At 31.7% G+C, this 18,115-nt stretch overlaps 1 protein-coding gene across 2 annotated transcripts in view; it reads left to right on the top strand.

The window, feature by feature from the left end:
* The window catches only part of LOC143244822 (uncharacterized), a 171,108-nt gene extending 164,302 nt beyond the window's left edge, over positions 1–6,806 (top strand). For both annotated transcript variants that reach the window (XM_076490198.1, XM_076490199.1), the window contains 3 exons: positions 405–456; positions 4,060–4,197; positions 4,416–6,806. In XM_076490198.1, the coding sequence (XP_076346313.1) occupies positions 405–456; positions 4,060–4,197; positions 4,416–4,520 (295 nt within the window). In that variant the 3' untranslated portion in view covers positions 4,521–6,806. The remainder of the gene's footprint in view (positions 1–404; positions 457–4,059; positions 4,198–4,415) is intronic.
* Positions 6,807–18,115: the final 11,309 nt, after the last annotated feature.

The following is an 18,115-nucleotide window of genomic DNA, read 5'->3' as shown; positions in this document are numbered from 1 at the left end:
ATCAGAGCTGTAGTATTTATTAACATTTCAAAATCATCGGATGATATTGCTTTTCATTTCTTTGTGTACATGAATGTTTCAATAGAACTCATATCTTCATTCATATGTTATAAAGTATGAGGTAAAATAGACATAAATAAGCTAACGAACACGTTACAATAAACTAAATACTTAAAAATATGAATATATATATATATAATTGTTTTGAAGTTTGTATTTGACATAAACTGACACTCTCGGAAACAGTTTTTTTTCTGTAAAATATGGTTTAAATACTCTTCTGTATACCGTGAACTAACTTTTGGAAAATTGTTGCAATTTTAATTATTTTTGAAACTAGGCTAACTACTTTGAAAATCGCCAGAACAAAATATAACAATAACTTTATTTTCTTTGTTTTGTAGAGCCGGGTATACTGTGACTGTTACAGACACGAGCGATCCTGATTGGTGGCAGGTAATGTTCTTATTCATACAGTTAGATGTAATAACGCTTGATCGAAATACGATATAATGGTACTCACAGAAACAGTACTGTTTAAATGTAATGCTTATAACTTATAGTATACGATAATTTTAACAAACTATGATGAACGATGTTTGTGTATGATATTTCTCAGTAATCTACAAACTATGTGACGTTTTGGTACATTTAATTTTATCTATTATTTAATCTGTTAGACAACGTTTATAAGATATTTTTTTCGTTTACCTATGGAAGGTCTGGTTCTAGCATACGATGTTTTAATATGATTTGCTCTGTCATAAAAATAGATTTTTATTAATAAACATTCGATACTTTTTCTATCGAATAAATGTCAGATTCCCTCTAAATCAATACTTTTTATATATTATGTTTCGTCATATCCATAGAATATTGTACAGTATCTATCGTTAATAAAGCATTTTTTTTATATGCAACCATTAAATATCTCACAATGAAACTGCTTTCTTCTTCAGCAAGAATTATTATAATATATCTATTCTATTTGCATCTTTTGAAATTATACAAAAAGACTTATCATTAGACTTATGTAGGGATGGGCGAGATTTTTCATTGCAATGACATTTTAAATATCTTATCAATAGATTATCATAACATTACAATAAAATACAATATTTCTTTTAACAATAATATGTATATAACGATTAACTAAGAAGTTCTGGCAATGTCTGTAGATATCACAGCAAATGTCTGTTTTTCCTTCTTCTGCTTCTGCATGATAGCTCAAAAACGAACAAAAAAAAGTTTCAACCGATTTCACTGAAGTGACATAATTACAAATGATGTATCGGTTTTTATAGGTATCATTAAGTACTGGTATTTTTTAAATCATAATTCTGGTAAAAATGATGTTGCCATTACTCCTTGTGGTTAACTTTCTTTCAAGAATTACATGTTCCTTCAAAAAGCTTAATACTGGGTGAAATAGAAATTACCAATTATTAATAGATAAACAATAAATATATCAGTTTTATCCTCATTGTATTTAAAATTTGGTTATAAATACAACATTTTATGTCTGTCGAAACAGTGTATTGAAAAACAAATAAACAAAAACTTATCAAAGAAATAAATAAATGTGAGAATATTTAATATCAATCCTTCAAAAATAATACAAACAGGATAGTAGGTATGACATTTGCATCGTAACTACGTAATAATATAGGCAGGAATTAGTATATGGCGATATAAGTATGTATATAACTATTCAATCACAACTGAGTTTACTTTGTCCTATTTTTTGTTTGTTAACATTTTAATACGCTGTGTGCATTTGCTGTTACGTAAAATGACGCAAATGCTATCCTTATTATCATGTTTCCAATGTTTGTTTGTTTTTTGAGAATTGATATTAGTCATATCTACATTTATTCACTTTTAAAAAAAACTTCCTTTGCTTGTATACGTACAGTGATGATTTTAGATGTTTGTAATATTCCAAGATGGTACTTAAAAATAATTCAATAACAAAACTTGCTCAAAATTAATTCACTTTAATTCTTTGACGAATCGTCAATATCACAAAAGGAGTTCCATGAAAATTTTATGACTTATCGTTAGTTACAAAAAAAGAAAAACATATTAAGCATGATCAAAACTATTAAAATATTGAACAATATTTTTCTAGACAAAACACTATACCTGAGATATGTGCGAAGATCAACAAAAATACATACACTGCTGGCCAAAATATTAAGGCCAATGAACATAATAAATATGCATTTTGCGTTGTTAGACTCAACCACTTATTTCAGAAGAGTTCCTAAAGCTAAAAATTAGAAAAAGGAAAATAAAAATAAAAACCTTTTTTAGCATTTAATTGGGAAAATGTGAACACTATGAAATTAGCCTAAATACTAGCTGCTCAAAAGTTTAAGACCATACTGAAACGAAGCGTTAATCGGTAAACACGTAACGAAACTCAGTCATTTGTGTTCAAGCATTAGCGTTGTCAACATCTCCCACTGACATCTCCTGTGTTACATTGGGTAAAAACATGGCAAAGGCTAAACAGTTCACAGAGTTTGAACGTGACAGAATTGTCGAACTGCAAAAGTAAGGTCTCTCTCAACGTGCCATCGCTGATGAGACTGGGTGTAGTAAAATTGTTGCTGCAAATTTTTTAAAAGATCCCGAGGGATACGAAAAGAGAATTTCAAATGGTCAGCCCAAGAAAATTTCGCCGGCGTTGAGCAGGAGGATTCGATGGGTTGTCCGGCAAGACACCAACCGATAGTCGAACCAGATTAAGACCCTTTGGATGCAGAATGCAGCTCAAGAACAATAAGGCGGCATCTACAAGAGAAAGGCTTTAAAAACCGTAAACGTCTTAAAAGGCCACGCCTCCTTCCACACCACGAAACAGCTCGGTTAAACTTTGCTGAGAAGCACCAAACATGGGACGTAGAAAAGTGGAAGAAGGTTTGTTCTCTGATGAGAAAAAAATTAACCTGGATGGTCCAGATGGCTCTCAACGTTACTGGCACGATAAGTATATCCCACCGGAGACATTTTCTACACGACCCAGTGGAGGAGGCTCCATCATGATCTGGGATTCTTTTCCTTCCAGGGAACAATGGAGATTCAGGTTATACAGGGGCGTCAAACAGCAGCTTGCTACATTGGCATGTTGGAGAGAGCATCCTTATTGACTGAAGGCCCTCGCTTGTATGGAAATGACTGGATCTTTCAGCAGGACAACGTTGCAATCCACAATGCCCGCAGGACAAAGGACTTTTTCATGGTGAATAACGTGATTCTTTCGGACCATCCAGTGTGTTCGCTCGTACTGAACCTCATTGAAAATGTTTGGAGGTGGATGTCAAGGGAATTCTATAGAAATGGACGTCAATTCCAAACAGTGCATGATCTTCGTGAAGTCATTTTCACTACTTGGAATAACATTCCAGCCAGCCTTCTGCAAACGCTTATATCGACCATGTCAAAGCGAATGTTTGAAGTTATTCGCAATGACGGCCGTGCAACTCACTACTGAAACATCCTGTTGGGCATTTCCTACCCTGTTTAGGACTTTTTTTTGGTATGGTCTTAAACTTTTGACCAGCTAGTATTTAGGCTAATTTCATAGTGTTCACATTTTCCCCATTAAATTCTGAAAAAAGTTTTTTTCCCTTTTTTATTTTCATCTTTCAAAGCTCTACTCAAATAAGTGGTTGAGTCTAACAACGCAAAATGCGTATTTTTTCTTTATGTTCATTGGCCTTAAGATTTTGGCCAGCAGTGTATTAACACGTTATTGTCTTCCTACTTAGTCTGATCGTTATTGTTGTTTTAGCGCCAGCAGATATCGTAGAAAGAGTAAAAGAAATTAGGTTTGTTTGTTTTCTTATAGGAAAGCCACATCTAGCTAGATCTTTTGAGCCCTCCGAGGGGAATCGAATCCCTGATTTTAGCGTTGTAAATCCGTAGACTTACTGCTGTACTAGCGGTGGACAAGAAATTAAGAAGTCGTATTATGTATCTCGAATTAATTATTAATTATTCTATAAGAAGGTTTCTATTTTAGTCAATTAAACCTTAACACTTTTGTTTCAGGGTAAATGCCTAGGTAAAATAGGATTTTTTCCATCAAAATATGTCACCAAGCTCCATTCAGGAGAACGCCCTCTACAAGTTATTCATAGTGTTCAAGCTTCGAATGGTGAAAGTGAAGTGAAACTTGTTCGAGACCAGGTATTTATATAATTTCAAAGTCCAAGTTTCGTATGTTCTATCATAGAGAAAATCTACGCCTTTCATAAGTTTTATGTGTCAGAACTCAAAAAAATTTCATCAGTTCAGAAGATAAATGAATATTTTCTAAGTCCAAAATTATAACTTAAATTTATCGCATTTAGAAATTAACAGAAAGTAACTATGAATATCTTCAGTTTTTTTTTTTTATTCAACAGATTGTAATTCAGATTGGAGAAGAAATGAATGGCATAGTAAACATACGAACAGGGACAGGTGATAAAAGTCTGTCGTGCCCTTTAAAATTTTTGCAGGAAGTCTGAAAGCATATTCTCGTTTAAAATTGTATCAGTTTTCTTTGGTAGTTGAAATCTGAAAACGGGTTCTTTGTTCGTTATTGTTCAAGCTGTTTTGCGTATATAGAAAGTTTGCTTAGTTTGTGTGCTTTTATTTGTATGGACAATGTGTGAGAACGGGTTTTCTACAATTTAGTATGTGTGTTTTCGCGCATATACAAAAATTTAAAAACGTGTTCTTTGTTCATTTTTAAGCATAAGAAACCTGCTTGAAGATTCTGTTAATTTAAATTTCTTGTTTTTTTATATATCACAAGTAGGTGAACAAATTTTATGCCAAGTTTCTGCCTGTTTTCCTGTATTCCAAAAGTCTAACAATAGGTTCTTTCTTCAGTTCGTGGCTGCCTTTTTCTCTTACTGTTCTAACTTTTTTTCTTAACATTTAATTTCTATTACTTTAAAAGAAGTTTCATTTTATTATTGCTTAAATTTCCCAAAAAGTGACCTGAATTCGTCTCGATTTAAAATTGACTAATGATGAAATATCACATTACATTTTGTTATCTTCGATGCTGTTTAATATTATCAAGAATTTGCAGTCTTTTTTTTTTTAACACACCTCGTGATTTCACGAGGTTTTGCCTCACCTGTAATTGATAGATTAGCGTAACAGGACCCATACTAGGTTAACTATTCTGCACCAACGATTAGGCTTCTTTAAATAGTATTAAAGGGTTTTCTCAGATTAAGAATTGAACTTCCAATGAAGGACACGGACAGAAGTTGTATACATCGCTACCTTTGTTTGGTATAATTTGTAATGTTTAATTTTACTTCATTATGATTTTAAATGCGTTGCTTATTTTCTGAAACCTTCTACTGCTCTTGTATTGTGCTTAGTTTAGAAAGTTCTGTAGAACATTCAAAACATTAAAGTACGCGAGTTAGTCCTGTAGTAGAGCTTCTGGATTCATGTCCTGACACTTTAAAATGTGAATGCACTGTAAGAGTGACAGTCAATTTGTTATCGTGAAGATGGGTATTGCTAACTACCTACTTACCCTTATTCTGATCATTAGCTCAAAATTAGTATCTTTGTCATAAATAAAAATTATACGTAGAGTTATAATTAATTCTGACGTGTATAAAAAGTGAAAATGATTTATCTTTATTCTGTAGTATTTAGATTGAGAGTAAAATGAAATTTTATTATGCTTCGAAAATTTATTTTCAAACAGATTCACATTCGCAAATTTAAATTTTTTTTTGGAAATATATAATAACATAACTTGTATTTATATTGTCACTACGGTTCAGTTTTATTATTTCAAGAACGTAGTTTATAATTTTGTTTTTTGTTAGACAGTTGTTTGACGTCACGATCTTTTCAGGTTACATCTACTGAGACTCCATACTCTCATCATTCAGTCTGGTCTTACATCTAATCAGTAATTTAGAATCATTTATAAAAATAATAAAAGGACTATTGAATTTTTTTAGTAATAATTGATTGTTGCAGAACAAAACCAAGTATAATACGCGGATGAAGAGGAATCTTTAGTTTTTGTGATACTAGTTGAACACCTTATACCTTTTGTGAAGTCAAATATTTGTAATATTGCAAAGCCAACAGCCAAAACTTAACCCTTTTTTCTTTTAATTTTTGCACAGTAAAATCTTTAGTAGAGATATTCTGTAGTGCATGTGTATATGTTTATATACAGGGTGTTCGGAAAGTCGCTGAGCAGTTTTGTAATCATATTTTATTCAGTCTATTTTTAGCCAGCAACTGATAGCGGTGTTTAGAAACAAAATAAGAAAGATCCAGGCCTGTATTGATGCCAACGGGGGTCACTTTCAACATTGTTTATAATTGTCATTCATATTTACCTCCCGTATTCTACACTGAAACATGTCTGTTAATAAATATATAAGTGCACAGTGACTTTTCGAACACCCTGCATATATAAGTTTAATATTTGTAACCTGGCATTTGTAGTTCTGTTACCAAAGTTCGTAACAGATTTGTAACAGAATAATACTAGAAATCCATCTGATAAAAAGCCTTGTTCTTTATCAAAACTTTCCAGAGGAACATGCCTGCTGTTTCCCAATATTTCAAAATGCCCATGTTTTCTTTCAAACCAACAACTTTGCTATATATAAACTGTCTCACAGAGATTGAACTACTCTGTGTGTCAGAATGTGGCTCGGTTATTTTGCACTTTTAATGTAATTATATATATATTTTTTGTTGTTGTTGTTGTTGTCTGTACAAAAAATGCCCATCATTAAATCGGCTCGAAAATGGTTCTTGATCTCTTTGTAATCATTCAGTTCTCAATGTTTCTTGTTTCTCTGTTTTGTGACTATATAATCACGGATTTTATGAACTTAAATCTGAGAAAATGATTTAAAATATTAATATATAAAACCAACAGAGTTTGCGTTAATGTATCAACAGATTTAGCCTTCTAAAAAGTATCAGTTTATCATCTAAAGCGTGAGTATTCTGAAAGAAATTGCGGTCTTACTTTCAGGATTTTGCCGAAAAATATTAAATTTTAAGGATAATCACTAGTGTGACTGAACAAATTACATTTTTTATATAAAGATTACAGCATTACTACTGAAACCTGGGGCATAGTGATGTATTTTCATAGAGTATTGTAATTATTATTCTAAACACAATTATATGTATAGGAATATTACCTCTACTGTAACCTGGAGTATAATGATGTATTCCCATACCATATTCTAATTTTTATTTCGAGCAGAACTATTTGCTTGCCAAACATTATTTCTACTATAACCTGATATAAGCTACGCATTGCTTCTGCTGTTATCTGATATATATTGATCTGAATACTTCAGCCCCCCAGTGGCTCAGCGGTATGTCTGCGGACTTCCAACACTATAAATCGAGTTTCGATACCCGTGGTGGGCAGAGCACAAATAGCCCATTGTGTAGCTTTGTGCTTAATTCAAAACAACAGCAACAACTGAATGCTTTATAACCTTAACACTGTAGCTACCATTATAACAATTGTTTACTGTATAGGGTCAGTTCCTATTTCAAACAGCTGTGTTCATTACATAAACCACTACTGTTTACGGGTTTACCAGTTTCTCTTTCTTAGTTCTTATACAGTGTACGCTATTTTGCCGTGTTATGATTTAAATAATAAATAAGTCTGACATATCTTTAGAGTCTAACATACGAATAAACATATATTTCAATCTCTTGAAATATTATATTTTATAACCCCTAACTAAACTAAAGTTATACCCCTTTTCCTAGGATATACAAGCAGAATAACATATATTTCAATCTCTTAAAATATTGTATTTTATTACCTCTAACAAAATTAGTTTTACCCCTTTTCCTAAGATATACAAGCACAATAACGTTTTCATTTATTTACCCTTATTATGATTAGATCTGTTGAAACTATTTTGACATATAAATTAAGTACATTTCTAAGTACTGTTTTGTGATGCAATTTTGGAACATGGCAACAATATGAAGTGTTTACTAACACACTATAATTGTATCACATGTTCAGCATAACTGTGTAATGATAGGACATAATGTCGTATATTAAATAACACTATGTAACGGTGAAGTGTGTCACGTACTCAATTTATATAATGATGAGGGCAGAATGTCTTGTAATATGTATCACATTGTAACAGTGAAGTGTATCACGTGCTCAATTTATATAATGATGAGGGCAGAATGTATTGTAATATGTATCACATTGTAACAGTGAAGTGTATCACGTGCTCAATTTAATTATGTAATGTTAGAGGCACAATCTCATATGTTCAGTGGCAATGTGCAAAGATAACAGAATGGTATTATACCTTCAATTTTAAAACGTAATGATAAAGGCACAAAATCCTGTATTAAATAACAAGTGTGTCGCTTGTTTAGTTTATGTAACTGTGGGGACATAAATAGTGGTTTAAATGCAACAGAGGTGTATCACATGTTTAGATTAAACACATAATGACGATTACAGGTGATCATACATCCAGTGAAACTTGTAAAATAATGACTGCAGAGTAATGATACTAGTAGAATTGAATTTTCTGTCTTCAGTGATACTATGTGAGGAAGGTAGCAGAGTATCATTCTCTACAATACTTACTGTCTTGAGGAAATGAGAAAGTATTCAGTTAGACTTTTTTTTCAAAATGAGTTAAAATAGAGTTGTTGGGTGAAATACAACAGCAAAACTTTGCACGTGCAGTTACACCGTTTGAAAATTATGGTTAAATATAAAGGTTTCAATGAAAATGATTAAATATTACAATAGAAACTGGGTTTCAATACTTGTGGTGGGCAGAGCACAAATAGGTCATTGTGTAGCTTTGTGTTTAACATCAAACAAACAAACGTTAAAGATTATAAAAACATCAATGATACTAGCTGAAGATCATGAAAGAGTAACAATTATTTATATGAAAACTTATATAATGCCTGGTTAAATTTTACAACTCTACTTAACGTGATGGCATAGTGTGTTAAAGTAATGGCTGATTAATAACTAAATAGAATATTACTTAGTTCTGAGAAAGTCAGAAACAATATGCGCTATAAAAAAGAAACATGGAAATAAAGAGTTTTGTACCATCTAGTCAGGAATTCTTCTTTGGACACACCACATTAAAAAAGTATATTGTCAGGAAATGTGGTATGGACACCTTTAAAGCTTTCCTAACAAGAAACTTTTCTTTCTGATGGTAATTCAAATGGAATAATGATAAAAATAAATATTCTTGTTTAAAATTAAATTATATATATAAAGGGAAGTTACTAATCCTCTCCTTAAAAGTTAGATTAGTAAACTACTTAAAGTAAGTAGAATGGATAACAATCACAATTCGTTTACTCAATTTAGTTCACACCATAACAGTCGTTGTTCATAAAAATTAATGAGTGGCGCGCTGCCCTCAAAATACAAAAGTTTGGGGTCGGAGAAATTGAACTGACATGTAGACTAGTGCAATAAGGTTGTTGGATATATAAAAGAGACAAGACAATGGAATGGTGTATTTAGTATGGCTGTTGGGCACATAAGTAGAACTGGATAGTGGAATCCTGAACGTGAAAAGTAACTGGACACATAAATGAGGCTGGGCTGTAAAATACTATATTTAATGTGGTTATTAGGTGCATAAGTAAGAATGAAGATAAAATTCTGTATTTAATACATACGTGGACACACAAATGAGACTGGACAATATAATAGTATATTTCATAAGATATGTTAGTATGCTAATGTAATTCGATAGTGTGCTAGTGTATTGAATAAAATAATTGGGAAATAGTTTAATAAAAGGGTGGACATACAACTTACTCTGTTGTAGTATGTTTACTGTGATGATTGAGCATAAAGTGTAATAAAAAGGTGGACATATAACTGGCATTACCATAGTGAATTATTGAGGTAATTGGATGTATGAACGACACTGGGATTTGGGTTGTTATTTTAAATAACATAAAGGAAAAGATATATCAAATCGGAATACGGATTAGTGATAGACGATATAATTACTCTGCAATATGAATAAGTTACTTTTGTGATAAAGAAAAGGCATAGAAGCTGAGCAGCTATATACAAATGAACATTTATTAATGTTGTGATTGTCTTGTCTATAATAAAGGAGTATTGCATACGATATTTTGTACACAGTAACTAACTTTATATGAAATGTTTTATAAAGTAAAAACATCATCAACAGTCAGATATATGAAGTGTTAACTTTCTTAATCTGTTGATTATGTATATATTTGTCTTGAATGATGAAATTGTTTTTATTGTGCAAAGTTCTGAAAGCACGTTTGACAGCATGAAATCAAGATTTTTGTTTAAAGTAGTAGCATATTTAGCAAATGCAAATGAGATGGATGATTTATAGTAAAATGGATAACAGATAATCAGCATACTTCACTTACAAATGGAGAAAAAAAACTTTTCAAAAAAGAAGTAAATGTGCAGGTATGACGGATATCAATCCTTCAAAAACACTGGAAACAAGATATAAGATATGGAATTTTCATCATTCCTTAACATAATAGGACAGGCACAAAATGTAGTAAAATGTTGCTATATGTTAATTCCTAGTAGGAATGATACAAATTTCATCCCTACTACCCTGTTTTTATTGTTTTTGAAGGATTAATATTAGCCATCCATACATTTACTTCCTTTTCTGAAAAACTTGTATTTACTTGTTTTAATGTTTTTCAAAGCAGTGTTTCATAGAAAGGATGTATTTATAACCAAGTTCCAACTGTAATATTTACATTTTATCTAACATTGGCTGGTAATTCCTGTTTCTCCCTGTACTTAAGCTGTTTATAAATTGGTTAACACCATTGTTTTAGTTTTTGTGTCATTGTATAATAACAAAAAAAAACGAAAGAAAGAAGAACAAGAAATTCAAGGTTTTTTGGCCTAAAAACACTCCCAGAGCTTGTGACTCAATTATTACATAGATATTGTTATAAAAGATAACACTGTATAGTATTGTAAAGTACTGACGACCTACTGAGGAGACATTTAAGATACTATTTTGATGAGGAATTCGAGCCATCCCTGCAAAGACAGTGCTTCTGTCTGTCTGTCTAATCGTATCAACTTTAATACAAGAGTAGAAGCTTACTTGAACACTTGAGGATGAAATCGAGAGTAGGGTTTTTGTAAGAGAGTGACGCATATAAATTACTAGAGATTGTGTAGTATCTTTATTAACTTACTAGTGTAAAGATCAGGCTGAAATATGAATTAATACGAGAAGTTATATTAACAAAACAAGAATTGCAAACTCCTATCTCTTAAGGGAAACTTACCGAAATATGAGACAGTCTTTTATAAATTGAAAGGCTTATTAATTAGACGAGAACCTAATGTATTTTCTTACATAATACAGTTTTACACTAAAATCAGAATGAAATGTAATATAGCTAGTGTTTTAATAATTTATTGTGTGATGGTAATTACCACGAAGTATAAAGTTTTGTTTTAATAACATATTTTGTGGCAGTAGTTAGCATGAAATATGAAATTGTGTTTAACTAGTTCTTATTTTAATACATTTTGTATTAATATGATAGTATAAATTGATAATTATCAAGAAATGTGAAATTATGTAACTACTACCACAGCTGTGAAGTCGAAGCATACTTCAAAGACAGAAGAAATTGTATGTCATGAAAGATAAAAATAGAATAATCACCCTAAAATTAAGACCAATACCTTTAAGAAAATAAAAGCTGTTTGATAACCTGCTTAAAGTGGGTAATGAAACCATTTACAATGTTGTTTAGTCATAATCAGTTGCTTAGATTGTGAAGCAATGTATCTGTTACAAATGCGAAATAGTTATCAACCAAGATTGATGATTCAGAGATAAAACAGTAGGTACATTCATAGTAAGAACATTAAAGGATATATTCATAATCTGTAAGACTGTTAGGGCCTAAATATCAGAGTGGGTGTTAAGTTTATGTACCCTAACAAGCAATAGAAGTTTGGTGAGATTTTGAATACACGATCCTCAGCCTGAAATGTAAACGTTTGTCTTTAACAAGTCCTACGCAACAACTAATGTTAAGAATTAACATATTTGAAGGCTTAGTAGTGTCTTAACTAAAATAAAGAAGTTATACAAGTCAGTCTGCAATGTGAAATAGTATCTTAATCAAGTAATGAACTATTAAACAAAATCCTGGAACGCAGTGGCGTAGTGAGGGGTACTTGTGTAGGGCATTGACCCTCTGGAGTCGGATTCGAGGGGCGTAAAAGTAACAAATAGTTTATCCAGAATTTAAGTATTCCTATAAAACTAAATATCATTAGAATGTTTTAATATGCTTCACATCGAATATTATTATATATTCAGAACATAGATATCATGTCTAGGGAAATCCCTTGGATTGAAGTGTTAAATTCATTAAAATATACAAACATCTCACCATTAATAGGAAATTTAACAATCTTATGAACACCTGACAATTTGAAGCCGTATTCTACAAGCTGTCGACGGATTTTTGGTGGCACAGATAATTCTAATTCAGATTTATTCATCCTATAATAATACCAATCAGGAAAGTTGTTGTATATTTTTATATTAGTATGAGGTATATGTAACATATTATTATATGACTCTTAACTGTGTTGTGAACTGACATTTAACGTTCCTTTCATCTTTGATTTAGCATACTGTATTGAGTAGAGTTCAGCACTTAAGTGTATGATCCATGAACTAAATTGTTATGAAGATCCTTGTTTCCCGATGTCTAATTTATACTAATATGTGTTAAATAATACATTAATATATGTCAATTAACGTTAATATGTCACATCATATTGTTGCATTAAACGGTCAAAATAACACTTGATAAAGCAATGAAAATGTTTAACTAAATAAAGTCACATGAAAAATAACCCATTCACCATAAAATCCCTTTCCATGGGATTAGATTTTTTTGTGTGTGTGCTCCGCGCCGCTATCACTTACGTGGACAGCAATTGTTTCTCAAAAACCAGATAATCATGACAATTGGTGAAATATAGTACCATGTTGTTTGGTTTAGGGCTGCCATACAAGGTTTAGAAGTTAGAAAGTAAGAGTGTAAAGGATAAATGTAGTTGTTATTTGGGGGGATTATGTTTTGTTCCTGGCAACCAGACACTCTCACCATGCCACTGCTAGAGCAAGTAGCAGTGTCTTAAGAAGAGGGTACAAAAAGAAGGTTCTTAGAAATCATACTGGAATGAGACTATCATTTTTCAACAAAGCTGAGTGGCTTAGAAATTACACTGAAATTAGATTTAGTGTCTTTTAAAAGTTGGGGCTTCAAAATCCTACTTGAATGAAAAATCGTGTCTCTAACAAGGTTGAGAGCTTTCAAATAATATTTAAAAGAAAATCATCGATTTTTAACAATATTTTCAATAAGACTGTGGGGCTTAGAAGTCGTATTAGATATAGAATGATAACTGATATCCTTAACAAATTTGTGTAACTTAGAAATCATAATGGGATCAGAACTGATATATTTAATGAGGTTTGGGAATATTAATTTCGATTAATATCGAAATTAGAATTTGAATATTTAACAAAGTTTAATTACTCAGAAGTCATAAATGAATGAAAATTAATAACTTTAAAAAGAATGTTGGCTTAGAAATTATACTGAAATAAGAATGTGTATTTTACATGGTCGTGTAGCCTAGAAATCATACTGAAATGATAACAAGGTTTCGGGGCTTAGAATGCATGTTGTAATATAGAAAAGTATTTAATACAGCAAGGTGGCGATGCCAAAACCTCAGATTAAAATTAGTCTTAAACAAAACGTTGAGGTACATAAATTTTATTTAAATGTGGAATTTAACTATTAATTATGTAATGAACGATAAGCAGCATCCTGAAATACCAACAAATTATAATTTGAATGGATCACTCCACTAAAATGAAATACTTACTAAGCATCTTATCTGTAGTTTGAAATGTCTTCTAATAGAATTCTTACCATTTTCTATTATATAAAACCCAAATGCATTATCTTTGTTAAATGATATGTCATTTACAGATACTTATTTCCTGTGAAAAGCAGAATTTGAATAAATCGTTGGTATTGGAGAACTTGTCTGTTTTTGTTTTGTTTTGTACCTTTTTTTTCGCTATTTTGATCTCTCTTCTTTATAAAGAAACAGGAATTATGTTACTTTGGGTGAAGCCAAGATTATATATCATATAAGGCTGTCCATCGATCAATCTGTAAATACTGATGTAAACTTTAACATAATTGCTAATACAATATATCGGGGAAACGAAGAAACATATTAGTATGTTGAAAAACATAATGCACCATAATGCATATATTTTGCAAAATCAAATACCCACAGTTTTTGACATATACATTAATAACCATTGCTGATTTTTCATGACTTATAAAACAGCACATCATTGATTTAAATAATCTCAATTATTCTTAAACTGTGCAATAATTGAACCATATATTTATACTTTGTGGAATAATGTTTAATTGCACTGATAAACTAGCAGAGTAACTACGGGATGGTGCTACCGTTCCATATCTTCAACGTCACAAGTTTTGAAGTTGTTGTTGTTTTGGATGAAGCACAAAGCTACACAAAGAGCAATCTGTGTTGTTTGTGTGGGTATCGAAGCCCGTTTTTAGCGTTGTAAGTCCGCAGACATACCGCTGAGCCACTGGGAAGGCCAAGTTTTGAAAGTTGGCGTAGATATATATAAACACTTGTTTTATAGTGACGTTGCGAGTTTTCATACATCGATTAATCTTAGTTAAGACAAAGCTCATCATTGAAAGGGAAGAAGTTAGTTGAGAATAATCACATTAGTGACATGTCAGAAATACGACCTAAACAAGAATCATTAATGATCAAAAACGAAGGTCAAGTCACTTTTATTAAAGGTTCAATTTTCGAACAAATCATTTTAAATATTCTTTTTATAAAAGCTGTATGTTCATTTCTTAGCAGACCTTAACTTAAGACAATAATTTAAGGTCTGCTAAGAAATGAACATACAGCTTTTATAAAAAGAATATTTAAAATGATTTGTTCGGAAATTGATAACATTGGAGAAATAAAATAATATATAATTGAACGAGAAAACGGATAGTATAGGTTTGTTTGTTTGTTTTTGAATTTTATGCAAAGCTACACCAGGGCTATTTGTGCTAGCTCTCCATAATTTAGCAGTGTAAGACTAGAAGGAAGGCAGCTAATCATCACCCCCCGCCAACTCTTGGGCTACTCTTTTACCAACGAAGAGTGGGATTTACCGTCACATTATAACACTCCCACTGCTGAAAGGGAGAGCATGTTTGGTATGACGGTGATTCGAACCCGTGACCCTCGGATTACAAGTAGAGTGCTTTAGTTACCTAGCCATGCCAGGCCCTTTTTTTTTAATTTAATTTCCAATAGTGTGAAAAAGTTGCCTTATGTAGCCTCTTGTAATTCTATAAAATGTTATTGAAGTTAAAAATTATTCTATGGTGTTACAACACTTTTGGTACTGTAACATTTTATTATACAAACTTCCCACCGAAATTATATGGGGAAGATTTCTAATGGAATATTACTTTATTCCATTGTATTTGATTAATATAAACTGTATAGGTGCATACTGGTATGTCTTGAATCCTGGTTCAGGAGTAATTTTCACATATTTGAGAAATACAACTTTAAAGTAGTACAATCTAAATACAAGTTTTTTTTTCCAGCATGTAAATACAAATTAATTCATTACAATGTGTTACGTATTATAATTAATTTTGGAAGAGTTCCGATTTATCATGTTATGTATGTTAAACGTATTGCTGTTTCAGATAACCGGAAATTTGAATTTGGAAGTTAATTAAATGTTGTTAATTAAATCAATATGTATCCCATTTATGGTATTTGCCAACAAGAGTCTTATATCCAGTCTAGAAGTGAATATTTTATCGATGATCCACGACAAGCAAATTAATTCTGAGTTGATATTGCCACACACCTTGCTGTCCTTCGCTGGGTCAGCTATAGGTCTACGGATTTACGATGCTAAAAAAGTGATGTCGCTTTGTTATTAAAAAAAACGTATACGGCAAATACATCTCACTTAAGCTAGCTAACTTGGTTCTTATTTGGTCTCACACCCTTACAAGCTGACTTTTCCCGGATAAGATATTTAATGTTAACGTAGAAATAATGACGTCCGAATCAATGGTGTCGAGAAAACCCACTTGTAGAGAAATATATATGCAAAAACGGCTCGTTTGGGTTGAGAAAATATTTTACATAGAAAAGCGAACAACATTTCGACCTTCTTCGGTCATCGTCAGGTTCATAATATTTATTAATTATTTATTTCTAAATTCCTCGTGCTGAAGTGACAGTGACACAATATTTATTGTGACGTAGAGAAGGTGTGGGAAAAGCTACATGGTATATTGTGAATCATGATCAGGATTTATAAAATATTAGGAGCTATCACGATAAATATAGAACACTTATGAAACCAATGAAAAGCAGACAAAGTGCACTTACAAGACCATGGTAAAAGAATTCCAAGAGCATGCAGCAAAATATGTTATCGACATTTTCTCCTATAAATGCTCAGATTTTTTGTGTAATTGCGTTAAGGATCGCAAAATATCAAGAGAGAATAATCTTTCCTCTTAGATCAAACAAGCGACAGAAAGATTATTATAAGCTCAGTCGACAGTTCTAACACTAAGAAACACCAAAAAAAGAGAAGAAACAAATCCAAAACGTTGCTTCCTTCTGTGTAAAGTGAAAAAAATATGCTATACAAAACACAGACAATACAACTGAGACACAATATAATGATGATAAGCAACATTATAATGAAACTCTACCTGAATCTGCTCTGATACCGATAATAACTATGTATTACCCATGTACAAGTTAGAGAGAACCGTGAAAACTGGTAATGAACAAAAGTCTTCATCATCGAAAGGATAAAAATACATCACAAATGAAACAGTGTGTGCAGGACCTTGCAACAGGACAATAGTGTCTGACAAAACAGTTTCTGCAATCGCTAGTGCAGTTATGGATTAATGTAAGACCAATTGTAAAGTAGGATAGTTCGAAAATTATAGAAAGGAATAAAGTATGATGGGAATGATTTTTTTAAAAAAAGCTAAATTCCAAGGAAATATTTAGATGAAGTTTGTCATAATATCGTATTTTTCAATTGCTGAAAATACAAACCTCTGAAGCAAGAAAAAACAAGGAGATGAAGATTACAAAATAACAGTTATGGAGGATCATTGGGTACTACTTGAGGAACCTGGATCAAAGTATTTGACACACGATGCCTTGTATCTAGCATTGCTGAATGTATCAACACAAGTATCATAGAATATTTAATGTAAAATAACATAACTACGGGAGAAATAACAGTTATTGGATGTGACAGAATTATCATTGAATGCCGGACAAAAGGGTGGAGTCATCCGACTACTAGAAGAACTTGTTAAGAAACCATTCTAATGACTAGTATGTCAATTTCATGCTTCTGAGCTAGTACTGCGACATCTTATGCAACATTTTGATGAATACACTAAAAAACCTTACAACTATTCAGGTCATATTGAGAAACGTTTGGAAAGCTATAAGAATCTCCCTGTAGTTGTGTTACAAAGAGTAGAAGCCCAGGTATTATCCGTTTATATTATAGATTTCAGTACAGATCAACAACAGCTGTAGAAGATGGTACAAACCAACGCATGTGGCCAATGCTCAGTGGATTTGTTAAGGAAGGGCTTTGGTAAACTATTTCTTGCATGATAAATAACATTGCAAATAGACTTCTTCACCTACACATAGCAATTGAACAACCGTAAATCAACCTAAAGTTTATTTTTCAATATATAATGAGAGTGATTACAGATGATCAACAACATGTAAGGGAGTTAAGACAGTGAAGAGTCATGAGAAAAAGAAAGCATAAGTCATAAGACTTAAGAGAATTCAAAATACTGCCACTTAGGTTTGACGCAGAAGACTATGTCTGATTAATTGATTAGTAACATTGTACTTCGA

The sequence above is a fragment of the Tachypleus tridentatus genome, chromosome 2 (genome assembly GCF_004210375.1).
Source record: "Tachypleus tridentatus isolate NWPU-2018 chromosome 2, ASM421037v1, whole genome shotgun sequence".
In the NCBI taxonomy this organism is placed as follows: Eukaryota; Metazoa; Arthropoda; class Merostomata; order Xiphosura; family Limulidae; genus Tachypleus; species Tachypleus tridentatus.
Note: the sequence above shows the minus strand (reverse complement) of the source record. Positions and strands in the feature narration are given on the sequence as shown.